Source organism: Silurus meridionalis, chromosome 4, assembly GCF_014805685.1.
Source record: "Silurus meridionalis isolate SWU-2019-XX chromosome 4, ASM1480568v1, whole genome shotgun sequence".
In the NCBI taxonomy this organism is placed as follows: domain Eukaryota; kingdom Metazoa; phylum Chordata; class Actinopteri; order Siluriformes; family Siluridae; genus Silurus; species Silurus meridionalis.
In genome coordinates this window covers 34,945,463-34,960,834 of record NC_060887.1, presented here as the reverse complement: position 1 = coordinate 34,960,834, position 15,372 = coordinate 34,945,463, and the positions used below count along the sequence as shown (strand labels likewise).

At 39.4% G+C, this 15,372-nt stretch overlaps 1 protein-coding gene across 1 annotated transcript in view; it reads right to left on the bottom strand.

Moving 5' to 3' along the window:
- adarb2 (adenosine deaminase RNA specific B2 (inactive)) overlaps positions 1-15,372 on the bottom strand; it is a 238,513-nt gene that overhangs the window by 5,067 nt on the left and 218,074 nt on the right. The window contains exon 8 of the mRNA XM_046846163.1: positions 3,724-3,905. Within this exon, the coding sequence (XP_046702119.1) occupies positions 3,724-3,905 (182 nt within the window). The remainder of the gene's footprint in view (positions 1-3,723; positions 3,906-15,372) is intronic.

The following is a 15,372-nucleotide window of genomic DNA, read 5'->3' as shown; positions in this document are numbered from 1 at the left end:
TCGGTGAGTGCTGGAGTGTTCCATTAGCTTAGTCTAATGTAGTGTCTGTGCAGTAAACATCAGTCCCAGACACAAAAGCCCTCTCAATCCCCCGTCAAAACATATTTGCCACATCAATTAGCGTAGCGCTCGTTCAGAGCAGGTTGACCGCGCATTAGCGGGCGCCGGTGATGTTGCGTCTCGAACCTGGCGAACGATTTACCCCAAGACAATAAAGAACGCATCACGATGACGCGACGACTTATTCTGCAGCGTGTCCTCGTGCCATATCCTGACATATTCGACTCCGTAAACCGCATGCGTGCGTTTCAATCACAAAGCAAACAGGTCGAGATGAAATGCTGATGAACAGAAAGAACGGAGGAATAATCTCCCAAATGGCCTCTTTCCCTGCATCAACTTCCATTCTTTCATTTCTCAAACAGTTGCGATGAATCTCCTGCCATCAGGACAATGATCCTGTCTCCTGTTGTTGTGTCCGTGCACTAATAGACTTGCTCTGTATCTGAGCATTTCTCTCGCTCTCTTTTTCCCTCATTCATTTTTTCTTTTCTTTCAGTGTCTTCCGCTCTTCATTCATGCCTCATTTTGCATCCCTCATTGACTCCACTCTTATATTTCTCTAATAGACTGTTTGATTTTCTTCCTTCATGAAATCATGATCGATTCTCGACGCTCATTGTTCTGGGGTTTGCCCTTTATGGTGAAGAGCTCTGATAACTCTTATTCTGCTTTCGATGAGCCGACACTCCTCCATCACCACAGGTACACCTTATATCCACCGTAAGTGTGTGTGTGTGTGTGTGTGTGTGTGTGTGTGTGTGTGTGTGTGTGTGTGTGTGTGTTTACTTAAAAAAATTTAAGGTGTTAGTGTATTTAAAAAGTGATCCATTCTCAATGACCACCACAGAATCTTCATTCATCACATAAACCATATTAAGTTTTTAAATATAGAAACATTTGAAATCTAAGAATAAATTTCTATCCGTCCGTCCGTCCGTCCGTCCGTCCGTCCATCCATCCATCCACCTATCTATCTATCTATCTATCTATCTATCTATCTATCTATCTATCTATCTGTCTGTCTGTCTGTCTGTCTGTCTGTCTGTCTGTCTGTCTGTCTGTCTGTCTGTCTGTCTGTCTGTTACTTATTCAATCCTTTTATTCATTCATACCTTTCTTGTCTTATCTATCTATCTATCTATCTATCTATCTATCTATCTATCTATCTATCTATCTATCTGTCTGTCTGTCTGTCTGTCTGTCTGTCTGTCTGTCTGTCTGTCTGTCTGTCTGTTACTTATTCAATCCTTTTATTCATTCATTCATTCATTTCTGCACTCTTTTCCTCACTTCTCTAACACACTCTCCATTACTTTGCACTGTTGACCCCAGGTACCTGAACTCCTCCACCTTTTCCACCTCTTCTCCCTGCGACCGCACCACTCCACTCTCCTCCCTCTCATTCACACACATATACTCTGTCTTACTCCTACTGACTTTCATTTCCTTTTCTCCAGCGCATACCTCCACCTCTCCAGGATCTTTAAAACCTGCTCACTACTCTCACCACAGATCACAATATCATCCGCAAACATCATAGTCCACTGAGACTTCTGTCTGACTCATCCGTCAACCTGTCCATCACCACTGCAAAAAGGGAAAGGGCTCAGAGCCGATCCTTGATGCAGTCCAACCTCCACCTTAAACCAGTCTGCTGTTCCTACAGCACACTTCACTGCTGTCACACTGTCCTCATACATGTCCTGCACCACCCTCACATACTTCTCTGCCACACCAGACTTCCTCATACAATATCACAAATCTTCTCTCGCCACCCTGTCGTACGCTTTCTCTAAATACACAAACACACAATGCAACTCCTTCTGACCTTCTCTATTCTTCTCCATCAACATTCTAAAAGCTGCTAATGCTAACTAACTAACTAATGCTAACTAACTAATGCTAAATGCTAACTAACTATTATTCTTCAAAATGCTAACTATTGCTCTTCAAAATGCTATAGAGCAAAAGCATATGAAAAAATGTCTAAAGCTATGTCCATTCATTTGCACTATAATAATTATAAACGTTTATTTATTTCTGACACTTATCCATGTGTGGTGTTAGTGTTACACAGCAGTAGCACATGCGTGACCCGCGTGTGAAGGACAGGCTCATTGATTAAGTGAAGAAGCGATTTTGCTCGCTGGTGATAATAGCTCTGCTTCGCTCCTGGAGACCTCTGTTCTTTATGACAGCGGGGCTTAAAATAACCAGGACACCCCCCCATACACCCAGCTTCCCCCCTTTCCCAACAACAGAGGCAACACAATAGAGGAAGAGCTCATCAAAGACCATGAAAAGGCTGAAGCGGAGGTGCAAAGTGCAAACTCCTCCTCTCCTGCTGATAAGTCGTGTGATTAGATTGATTATGGGGATGAAGGATAGAGCCGAGAACAACCAACAGCATAACACACACACACACACACACACATTATTTATATATATATATATATATATATATATATATATATATATATATATATATATATATATATATATATATATATATAATGTGTGTGTGTGTGTGTGTGTGTGTGTGTGATGCTGTTGGTTGTTCTGGTTAAGGTCATATCAGTGTCCGTTAATCCTTGGGAAAACTGTTTTTTCTGCTATGTGTACTTTATATTACCTTTATATGTAATTCACATCAGCTTTCAAATCAGCTCAATAATATTAGCACTATTTACATATAAAACAACTTACAACAATTATGAAGAAAACATGAACATCAACGCTTGCGTGTTGTTTTACCTTTGATCGTGAAAAAAATGAAATTTGCTAGTAGTTTCTTTATACCTGTCATCGTAATTTATTTATCGCTTCCGTAGTAACAACTTGAAAAACTCGAGGATGACAATAATCTTTAGGACAGAGGAGTTTGCATTTTCTAAATAAATAAATAAATAAATAAATAAATAAATATATATATATATATATATATATATATATATATATATATATATATATATATATATATATATATACGTTAAGAAAAAAATATGTACAGGACCGTCCTGCATACACTGTACAGTATATATATATATATAAACGTGGACGCCTTATTGTTTATCTTATTTTGTTAGCATTGTGTTAGCCGGCTAACTGTAACAAGTGAGTGAAGTGTGTCTCCTTCAATCAGCAAATTGTATAGTCAGTGTTATAGATTTGTCTGTATGTTGATCACTCTGGAGCGAATACGTGCAGTGTAAATTGTTAATATGTAAAGACATGATAGCGTTGATGCTGTGAGCAGACATTTTGATTTCACTTCACTTGCTGAACTCGAGCTCGAGTGGACCGCACCACGATTACGACCCGAGGGGGTTTTTTTCTTAGTTCGATAGTAGCTTACGAGTTTTTAGTGTAACGGAGGTTCGATTTTACATCCACACACAGGCAATAAAGCAGTGAGACACGTGTTAACTGGCTAATCAGGATTTTGCTTACGACATTGAGAGGGTGTGTAAATTAAAAACATGCAAAAAAAGACTTGTTGATTAGCAAACTACGTTGTTCTTGCTGGTATTATATCTGGGAAAGACTGAGGACCTGATTAACCTCAACAGGAAGGACCTTTCCCCTGTGTCAGGTGGTATGTTGGTGCAGCAGGAGTGTCAGTATTGTAGTGTGTATTGTAGTGTGTGAAGCTTCACGTACTGCTGAGTAGAGGCTGGTTGCGACGGTAGCAGGCAGGAAGTGAGCCCAGATGCTCCATCCTCTGGTTGAGTGTTCTGGAGAGGTGACCGGTGTGTGTCAAGCTGCCTACAGTCACACTGTACAGATACACGGGCTCCACAAAGTGACTCAGCAGCGCCCCCTGAAGGCCAAGTACATTCCACCTGCACAGAGAGAAAAAGACAAAGATGGTAGTTAACAACTATTTCACAACTACTGAACAACCTCTTTTGTTACACTAAACAACACTATCTCCAGTGGTGACTTTTTACTCAACTGAATCAATCGATCCTTTTTATTTATGAGATTTGTTTGACAATTTTTTAAAAGTAGTTTAAAATAGATTTCTAAGATAATTTTAATAACGTAATGGCATGTGTCCTATGATCGCCGTTATCAATTTTTTTCTTTCAAAATTGTGTTTTCTTTACAATATGTGATCTTTCATACAGCTTGACTTGCTATTTGTACTTTTTCCATCCGGACAAAGTGGTGTTCAGTTTTTAGGCTCAGAAGGTCATGAGTTAAAATCCCAGCAGCATCAACTGCATGCCTCTGCAGACCCTTGAGCAAAGCCCCAAACCCTCAAATGCTTAGTTGAATATTGTTAACCAAATGCTGTAAATGCAAATGCTTATGCTTGGGGTTCTCATTATCTGGAAACCACTCAGTGCTTCTGAGAATGGCCCTTCATGGACAGTCTAAAGATCCATGAGGATCTGTGTGGTTGGTAAACACTTACTAACCATGATGATTACACTGAAATGCAAATAATTTAAACAGACTTTGCTACAATAGTTTTGTTATACAAAACCTAGATATGATAGCTTTAGAACTGCAACTGCCACAAAAGGTTTCGACTACATCAATGAACAATTCAAAACTTTATATATTTTAAAATTATAATGATTTTTTGTTTGGTTACGTAATACTGTATGTGGGGTAGCTCCATGGTTAAGATGTTGGCCTTCTGATCAGAAGGCCATGAGTTCAAATTCCACCACCACCACTGCTGGGCCCTTGAGCAAGGCCCTTAACCCTCAACTGCTCAGTTGTATGAATAGGACAATTGTAAGTCGCTCTGGATAAGGCCATCTGCCAAATGCCTTAAATGTAAATAATATAAACGCACTAATAATCACAATGGTACGGTCCGGCAACACACAGATGAGGATGGGCTCTGTTTTGTGTCCAGGTTCCTCTCAAGGTTTTTTTTTGCAGGAAGTCTCCGTTTTCCCTCATGATTGTTTTGTGAAGCTTCTTCATTAGGATAAACATTTAAATAGATACATGTATAAATGCAAATTCTGAACCTATGTATTGGCATATACCTACTTGGTGACTATTGTTAACAAAAAACAGTATATAAATTAAATGTAATTAAACCTGAATCGCCTAGCAGGTAATTCCTGAACTCAAACTTGGATTTTGTATATAACCCAAAAAATAGAACCGTTATATTTTTTACATTTTAGATAGAAGAATAATATCTACAATATAGATATAGTAGTAGGAGTAGTACAAAATTATATAAATATTAGTTCAGCTTGCTGTAATCTCAATTCAAACAAATAATAAAAAAATACATACAATTAATAAATTAATCTGAATAATAAAAAAAGTTAAAATAAATTCAATAAACTACCAGATAAAGATGGGTTTAATTTCGAGTCTGGTTGCTCTTAAGGTTTCCTCTTCATACCATCTCATTGAATTTTTCCAACCCACTGACTCACTCATTAGGAAGATTTTATGACATTAAAATTTGTAAATATATTTTTCTATGAAGCTGCTTTAAGACAATATTCATTGTTAAAAATGCTATAAAAATAAAATCAAATTGAAATAAATAGTTAGCTTAGCTAGCTTTGTGTTTATGCAAATTAGAAACACCTCAAATAGTAAGCCTCGATCCTTTTCCTGTCAATCACCAATATTTATCGCATTGTACACTTTTCAGGCCACAAGCTTCAGAATCCTGAGGCTGAAACCTCTCAGGCTTTTCAAAATCAAATTCCTGCTTCTGTATAAACGAACCTTTAAGTATGTCTGTTAAATGACAGTGTTTCTTCTGCCTAGACCTAAAAACACATGATTATTAAACACGCCTTGTGTGTGGAAAGGAGATGATAACATACACAGCCATAATTTATGGTAATGTAACACACACACACACACACACACACACACACACACACACACACACACACACACACACACACACACACACTGTCACATCAAGTATTATCTTTATTACTGTGAACTCCTTATTAGCATAACATACACAGAATACAGGGTGAATTAGCATATGTTGACTCTTTGCACAATAAAGGTACAGTCACCTGCTTTGGGATCGAGAGACGAGAGCGAACAAATTGCATTTCGATCCAGACATTTCTAACGTTTTTTATAATAAGTTAAACAGTATGGAAATTCAACCTAATAGCTACTACACTGCTTATTTATTGAGTCTGATTGGTCAAAAGGTGTTGATTTTTCACAGGTATATACAGTATCGTACACCCCTCACATTTCAGCAACCATTTTAGTGTATCTTCTCAAGGGACAATAATATACAAATGAAACTTGAATATATTAGTAGTAGTTAATGTGCAGCTTGTATAGCAGTATAGATTTACTGTCTTCTGAAAATAACTCAACATACAGCCATTTCTGTCTACATAACTGGCGACAAAAGTAAGTGCACCCTAAGTGATAACCATGAAAAAACACATGTCCTATTCATCACCTGCATGTTTTTGTCTGCATAATACAAATTTTTGTTTCTTTTATTACAGCAGTAAAAAATTGGCACGATTGAGTACAATTCTCTCATACTGACCACCAGATGCTTGGTGTATTTCTTTGCCTTGTAAAGTAACATGTACGATGGGAAAGTTAAATCTAATCTATATAAATCTAAAATTATGTTTTGCTCGTATTTCTAGAATACTAAGCGAATTCATTAACAAGAGAGACAATCCTGGACACACACATTATGCTCCTAAATTTTTTTCCTCCTCATTGTTCTTTTTGCTGTTAATGAATGCCTTTTTATGTCAGTAATGATTACAATCACCTCTCTCGCATCTCTGTTCATCACTAATAATGAGTCGTGTGAGCTTGTGGCTCCCCGAGCAGTCAATTAACACTGAGCACTTTTTTCTCCTCCTTTCCCGGAAAGGAAATGTTGACATCTCCGGCGTATGCTCATGAACCCTGGTGTCAAGTCTGTAGAACCTCTCTTATACCTATGTTAAGAGCCGGAAGAGATCAAGATCTTGCACTTTTATTCTTTCGTTCATTTTCTCTCTCTCTATCTCTCCCTCCCTGCTTTGTGCCTTAGAGGGGAGAAATGATTTAGCCTTGTGATATCCATTTGCCCAGGATGCAACGATACGAATTAGAAACATCTTTTAATCTCATGCAAGAAAAGACAGCCATCTGGCTTGTGTATGAACTTAAAGCAGGACAAGGGGGTCTCTCTCTCTCTCTCTCTCTCTCTCCTTTCTTCTTGTTCATTCCAAAGCCATTAAATTAAAGCGTTCATCTACATAAAACTTGGAACGCGATATAAAGCATCATATTCACTGTCAAGCTGGTTTGGGCCTTCAATTAAAACCGTCGTCACTTTAATTAAACATTCACTCCGCTCAATCAACTCCCTGTATATTACTGAGGGGAAAAAAACAACAAAACAACAATCGCACAAACATCCATGTACAAAATTTTTGTTGTTTCCCCACTAATGAAAATGGACGATCATGGACACAACAATGGTCTAATAACGAGGAGGTATCAAATAGTTGTTAAACTAATGGTGCTCACTGGTTCTTCGATTTCATCATGGACAACAAGTTAGAACATAGGGCAAACATGAAATTCTGCGTGAAACTGGGCAAATCTGCCAGAGAGACGTTTGACATGACATAAGTTTGACATAGAGATCAGGAAGACCTTCGACGAGTTCAACCCTGAAAACATTAAAACCGTTCAGCAACTTGTGCATGATGATCATTGGAGAACAACCACATGATCTTACATCTACAACCACCCTACTCGCCAGATTCTGTTCCTGAGGACTTCACCCTCGTCTGGGCTGGACATTTTCTGCATTAAGCCTTGCTCTGCTCTCCATTGTTACAACCCACAATATTTTGTATTGTATTGGATGGTATGTGTTGGGTATGGTTGGTATTTCTAGTCTGTGCAGATGCCATTCCAGACTCCAGTCTGGTCCTTCCTGCATTCCACTCTAATAAAGCCACGCCCACCTCCCTTAGATGGCATCACAATCAAGCAACCGTATAGTTATTTTGGCCTGAACCACTCTGAAGCTTACCCGAATGTTTGCATTTGCATGTACATACACATTATTTACACTGTATATGTGTTTATGCTCCTTTCTTTATCTATCAGGATACCATACACATTATATCCATATCCTATATCCACCACCCCATGCTTTTATTCAAGCTCTGCAGACAGACTGGGTCATAACATTATAATATCACATGACCTGCTACCCAATAATGTGTCATTTGTCCAAAAAGAATGGCAGAGCTTTAAAAAAAAAGCTTGATAACCATTTTCATATTATTATTTTTTTTCCTTTTTTTTAAGTAATTGCTTTCACCCCAGACTGTGACATGACCAGGTTTAATCGCACTCTTCCTGCCTCTGATCGACTGACTCAACTCAAATTGTACAAATTAAGAAATCTTTGGTGATTCGGCAAAGAGAAATGTTTCAAACCTGTCTTCTCATACGTTTTTATGTTTCAAGCACACATACTAGACTCTGAACTGTATTGAATGAGTTAAAGAACTTTTGAATGATCAAATCTGATTGGTCAGCAGGTAATGATTCATTTCCTATAACAGTAGCTGATATTAATGTGCTTGTTTTAAAACGTAATTATTTATAGTAGTGACTCAGACAGCAGGATACTTCACATGATTATTGATATCCAGTTTCCATTGGTATCAGCTTTCACACTATTGTACACACTATACTAAATGTAACTGTAAATGGATACAAATTTCCAAATTACTGTTGAAACATGCCAGGACATGCTGTTAAAGGATCATTTCAGGATAACTCAGACTGGTTTATTCAAAGCTGTCATGCAACAAAATTTTTTACACACTACCTTTTTTTAAATTTAATTTTATTTTATAGCTCTGTATATCTTTTGTTCTTTTGTTATTTCTGACTGACTCTTGTTTCTGTTGTTATGTATCAGTATGTTCAATGCTTTGGCAATACTTCTTCTTCTTCTTCTTTTTCTTCTTATTTCGCTGCTCCCATTAGGGGTCGCCACAGCGGATCACCCATCTCCATACTACTCTGTACTCTGCATCTGCCTCTTTTAAACCAACTACTTGCATGTCTTCCTTTACCACATCTACAAACCCCCTCCTTGGTCTTCCTCTTTTCGTCCTTCCTGGTGGTTCCATCCTCAGCATTCTCCTACTGATATACCCCATGTCCCTCCTCTGCACATGCCCAAACCACCTCAATCATGCCCCCCTTACCTCGTCTCCAAAACATTCTACATGTCCCCACTACTCCCAATGAAAATCTCAATATCTTCAGCTCTGCTACCTCCAGCTCCACCTCCTGTCTTTTAGTTAATGCCACTGTCTCTAATCCATACAACAACGCAGGTCTCACCACAGTCCTATAAACTTTCCTTTCACTCTTGCAGATACTCTTCTATCACAAATCACTCCTGCTATCACTCTTCTCCACCTATTCCACCCTGCCTGCACTCTTTTCTCTATATCCTTCTCTTCCTGTCACCCTCTTCTCTCTCTCTCTCTCTCTCTCTCTCTCTCTCTGTCAAATTAAACATGCCCCTGAGGTTCCAGTGACCATTGTTCCTGCCCCTCTTCCCTCCGTGGATCTTCCCACTTCGTCCAGGCCTTCCGCTGGACAGTGATCTCTTCGACTGCAGGCCACTCTGTGCAGGTGGGGACGGTTTCTCATCAACGCCTTTGGTGGTTCCATAAAATTCCAGAGTTAGAGCGGGAGCTTTGAGGATGGATTTGGACTGTAGTTAATGTCAACAGTCTGCTACACTGACTCAGGACTACAGTTTGCTTCTGATCACCATCATTGCACATCTCAACATTGTTTATCTGCAATTAATGGACATTTGGTGCAACCCAGATGAGGATGGGTTCCCTCGAGTCTGGTTCCTCTTAAGGTTTCTTCCTTATGCCATCTCGGGGAGTTTTTCCTTGCCACAGTCGCCACCGGCTCACTCATCAGGGACAAACTTACTTATAAAGAACATATTCATTTTTTATCACCACAATATCTGTGTAAAGCTGCTTTGAGACAATGTTCATTGTTAAAAGCACTATACAAATAAAAGTGAATTGAAATGAATTTTCTTCACTTCTCTAACACACTCTCCATTACTTTGCACTGTTGACCCCAGGTACCTGAACTCCTTCACCTTCCCCACCTCTTCTTCCTGCAACCACACCACTCCACTACCCTCTCTCTCATTCACACAGATGTACTCTGTCTTACTCCTACTGACTTGCATTCCCCTTCTCTCCAGCGCATACCTCCACCTCTCCTTCTTCTTCACCTGCCCCCCTTCTCAAACCACACCTGCTTAAGGAGGTGGACTAGGGAGAAGAAATTATTAACAATAACATCCTAGAGTTGCGTCATGCCACAGACATGTTTCTTTGGGCCCCCAAGTAGACCACTAGGGCTATTGGCCGGACTATGGCAGCCCTGGTGGCTATCAAAAGGCACTTGTGGTTAACAAGGTCGTGCCAACTGGCCTGTTCGGCGATGATGTTAATGCTGTCGTCGACAGATTCCAAGAGGCCAAAAGGCAGTTGGCGGCCCTCCAGTGATTCCTCCCCAGCCGGTCTCACGAGTTTGCCCAGTGGGCTCAACCCCAGCCAGGTTCACATCATGAGGTACAAAGACAGAGCTCCAAGTCAAAGCACAAGAAAGTAACAAATCTGAGGACAGTCATCTTTATTTAAAAGGGCATCAACAAAGAAGTCCTGACCACTAGAGAAAAACCTGTTAGTGATGGGTACCAGGTACCACGGTGCGGACCTAGAGTGCATTCATGGGATCTGGCCGTGGTTCTCAAGTGCCCTTGAGGTTTCTCGCAGTCAAGACTGCTTTTCTTCTTTTCTATCTTATCTTCTTTTCTGAAGAGAGTTGGGGTCCTTCAGGCCCTTTCCGTGGCCCCCTCTCTTCTGGAGTTTATGCCAAGCATGGCCAGGGCCTTTTTCTACTCCAGGCCAGGGTATGTTCCCAAGGTGCCCTTTGTTGCCCCACGGCCAATCATGCTCCAGGCATTCTATCCTCATCCTTTTCGGGACCCCAACCAGCGGAAGTATTGTATTAAACAACCACAAAACTGCCCTGTGGAGGAAGTTGGACCAGCTCTTTTTCTGCTAAAAGAAGGGTCTTCCTGCGGACAAGAAGATCATCAGCAGTTGGTTTGTGGATGCTATCTCCTCTTTTTCTGAGTCTTCTGGTTTCCCAGCTCCTTTTGGGGGTCAAGGCTCACTTAACCCGAAGTGTGAGGCCTGTACCTCTGGGGTTTCTCTACAGGACATTTGCAATGCTGCGGGCTGGTCCACCCCTCTGATCTTTGTCAGGTCTTACAGCCTTGACCTTAGCACCACTCTTGAATGCGCAGTCCTTCGACCTAGCTGTGCCCATCCAGTTTCTATATAGGAACATATCTAGGTAACATCTGTAACCCTGTAACCCTGAGAGAACAAGATGCTGTGTCTTAGTTTCATACTTCCTGCATCCCTGCAAATGCTTCCTTAAATTTTCCGAAGCTAGCGCGGTCTCCACCACATGTGGTTACATACGTAACCTAGAGACTCTTGCACTAAAAGACCTTTAAGAAGCCGAACATCAACAAAGACAAACAGAGGGAAGCTGATGGTCATAATTAAATCGAACATATGGTAATAAATGCAAACACAGCTGTGAGTGTGTGTGTGTGCGCGTTTGTGTGCATGTGTGTGTGTGCGTGCGCTTACTGTGTGAGCTTCTCACATTTGCCGAGTCTACAGAAAGGGTGTGAACAGGTGAGATGAATGAGAGAGAAAAGAGAAAGAGCAGAGAGAGAAAGCAAATAGGGTGGAACTTCTGGTTGAGTGAGCCTTGACCTCAGAGAGAAAAAGAGGCTAACAGACTAAGATATAAACAGACAGAAAGAGACTGAAACAGAAAAAAAGAAAGACAGAAAAAAAGTAGAGTCATAAAGCAAAAGACAGAAAGACAGATGAGAAATGAGAAACAGACAAAAGAGGAAAAAAGAAGGAAAGAGACAGACAGACAGACAGACAGACAGACAGACTCTTTCCTTCTATTTTCTTCTTTTTTCCTCTCTTGTGAGTCTTAGTCTTAACCTACCTCTTTTTCTTTATTTTGTCTGTCTCATTGTCAATCTGTCCCTTTCTATCTTTTAATCTTCCTGTCTCTTGCTTTCTTTCTGTCTGTCTGTCTGTCTGTCTGTCTGTCTGTCTGTCTTTTTGTCTTTTTGTCTCTTGCTTTCTTTTTTCCTGTCTGTTGGTTTCTTTCTTCCTGCCTCTTGCTTTCTATCTGTCTATCTGTCTTTTTGTCGCTTGCTTTCTGTCTATCTGTTTGTCTGTCTTTTTGTCTCTTGTATTCTGTCTTTTTGTCTGTCTCTTGTTTTCTGTTTCTCATGCTGGTTTTTGCTCTCTGTTTATCTGTGTGTCTTGCTTTCTGTTCATCTATCTTTTTGTCTCTTGCTTTCTGTCTTTTGCTTTCTCTCTGTCTGTCTGTATTTTTCTCTTTCTGTTTTTCTTGCATTCTGTTCTCTCTCTCTCTCTCTCTCTCTCTCTCTCTCTCTCTCTCTCTCTCTCTCCTTAGCAGCAAAAGCAGGAAGCCCAGGAGGATTCAGATTAAGGCAGGACATATTCACTATAGGAACTCATTACAGCAGGATTATCATAGTCGCTCCTCACTACACGAATGGTCATTAAATGACAGCGGCGTTGACCTGCAGGCTGCTGCAATGTTTTATACAAATATCACGCCGTCCTCTCATCCCTTATTAGAACACGGCAGAGACATGAGGGCTGTTTAAACACAACTAACCCACCTTCATAAAAACTAATCCACTAATAAAGAAAAACCTTAAATCAATGTGTGTGCATGTGTTCAGGGATGTGGCTCTGAGTCCTCTCACACCAACGCCGGGTGGAAACTGGGCTGCTCCAAACTCACTTCACCTCAGATTGGGACAGAAACAAGCACCAGTACCCCACAAACATCAGAACTACATCCGAAGAGGATTTAATGAATCACACTCAGACTACTTTTTTACGATAACAGATATTGAGCGTACCTTAGACCTCAACCTGTTATTAGTATTGTACAAATGCATAAATTAAAAAGGGAAGGAGGAAAAGGGCAGAAAGAAAAGAAGGAAAAAAGGAAGAAAGGAAAAAGAATGAAGAGAAAAAAAGGCTGACTGGTTTGTGAATGACCTCCCTTGAGAGCGACCGATGACCTACCGATATCGATAGCTAAGTAGGATCGTACTTGCCGATAACTGATTAATCAATCAATACTTTTTAAAACAGAAATTGGATAAAAACACGAAACAAACATTAGCGGGATTCAAGCCCACTGAGTTTCGTCATAATAGGCCTCTGGTAACCTTGTCTAACAGGTGCTCACATGTAAGTGACAGATGGCAGCCATGTTTTTGAGATACGCAAATATCGATATCCTCATGACATCTTATGAATAATTCGGTAATTTTATAGTATGTTAAAAAACCGTGCAATATGCAATCATTTATACACTTAAATAACACGATACCACCCCCTAAAGGCCGAGTTCATTTAAAATTCCTACAGACTTTTAGGGCCATGGGTTGAACGGGCCCACCGAGTTTCATGTTGATTGGCCTTTGCTAACCTTGTCTAACAGGTGCTTAAATGTCATTGGTGGATGGCGCCCATGTTTTTTAAATATGCAAAATGTTCTCATAAATATTTATATAAGATTGGACACTAGACTAGACTGGACTCTACTTCCCAAGTCTTAGGTCAATTGGACAAACAGTTGTTTAGGTATAGCAGTTTAAAAAAAAAAATGTTTAGCACCACCAAGTGGCAAAGCTATAAAATATTTTCTCTTCTGACCAAAGACCGAGGACTTAGGCATATACAAAGATTCGTGAAGATGTAATTCTGTTCATGAGTTATTGCCATTTTGTCAAAGCAGTCATGCCTACACACTGAGAAGGAAATGCAACATTTTTTATTATTTATTGATAGGCACTGTCCAGTGAACATTTCTGCATTGGTTTGGTTCCGATCAGATGAAGAACCTAGGACTAGTTCACAAAGAAGGTTTTTAACACAATTAAGATTAATTGATGAAGAATTTGATTGACAGCAGTGATCCTTGGGGCAAAGTTGCTCAACATAAGGAGATCTATTGAAGCATATCAAAATTTAGTGTATGTTTGAAAAATTGTACAATATACAACCATTTATAAATTGAAAAACACGATATCGCCCACTTGTGGCCGATTTGCTCAAAATTTTTATACAATTTTAGGGACATGACTTGAACATGCCCAACAAGTTATGTTTTGATAGGATGACCTTGTCTAACAAGTGCTCAAATGTCATTAGTGGATGGCGGCCATGTTTTTGGAAAATACGCAAATGTCTTTAGAAACGCTTCTGGATAATATAACAGAGACATGAAACGCCAAGTCAAATCGACTCAGGTCAATTGGACGAACGGTTCTGTAGTTTTAGCAGTTTCAAATTTTTGCCTTGTTTAGCACCACCAAGTGGCAAAGCGACACAATTTATTTTTTACTGACCAAAGACTGAGCACATAAACATATATACCAGGTTTTGTGAATATTTGTGAATATAATTATTAATAATCCCTGTCTACTGAACATTGCTACATTGGTTGTGTTCCAAAGCTGCAAAAAAACTGGATCTAAGTTCACAAAATTATGTTTTTTTACATAACTAAATTTTACTTTATAGACCAAAAACTTTAATAAGCATTTTCTTTGCTGAGACTGAAGGAGTGCAAGTATCTGAAAGTTTTGAGTCTAGGATGTGTCTTCTTTGAGCTATGGCCAGAAATGTGTGAAATACATTTTTTAAAACTGTAGTACCCCCCTTTGGCCAACTGGGTTGATACTGTGTCAACCTCTCCCCAAATTGAGCTCTACCAACTGGCCAAGTTTCAAGTCTCAAGGCATTATGGTTTGGTCTGTACGATCAGTTTAATGGTGGAATAATAATAATAATAATAATAATAATAATAATAATAATAATAATAATAATAATAATAGAAATCTCTACAAAAACAATAGAGTTTCAGCATTTCATGCTTGAACCCCTAAAAACAGTTCTGGGTCATAAGAACATGCTAAATGAAATAAATATATTAATTATATTAATAAATGTTGAGAAGAAATAAAAGACGCATTCAAACTAAAACAAAAAGTAAACCTTCAAATAAATAAAAATAGTTACAACCAAAATGAATTTAAAAGACAGCAGGTGGTTTCAATGATTTGCCTCTACTGTGTAATGACAGCAGACTTTCTCAGCCGCT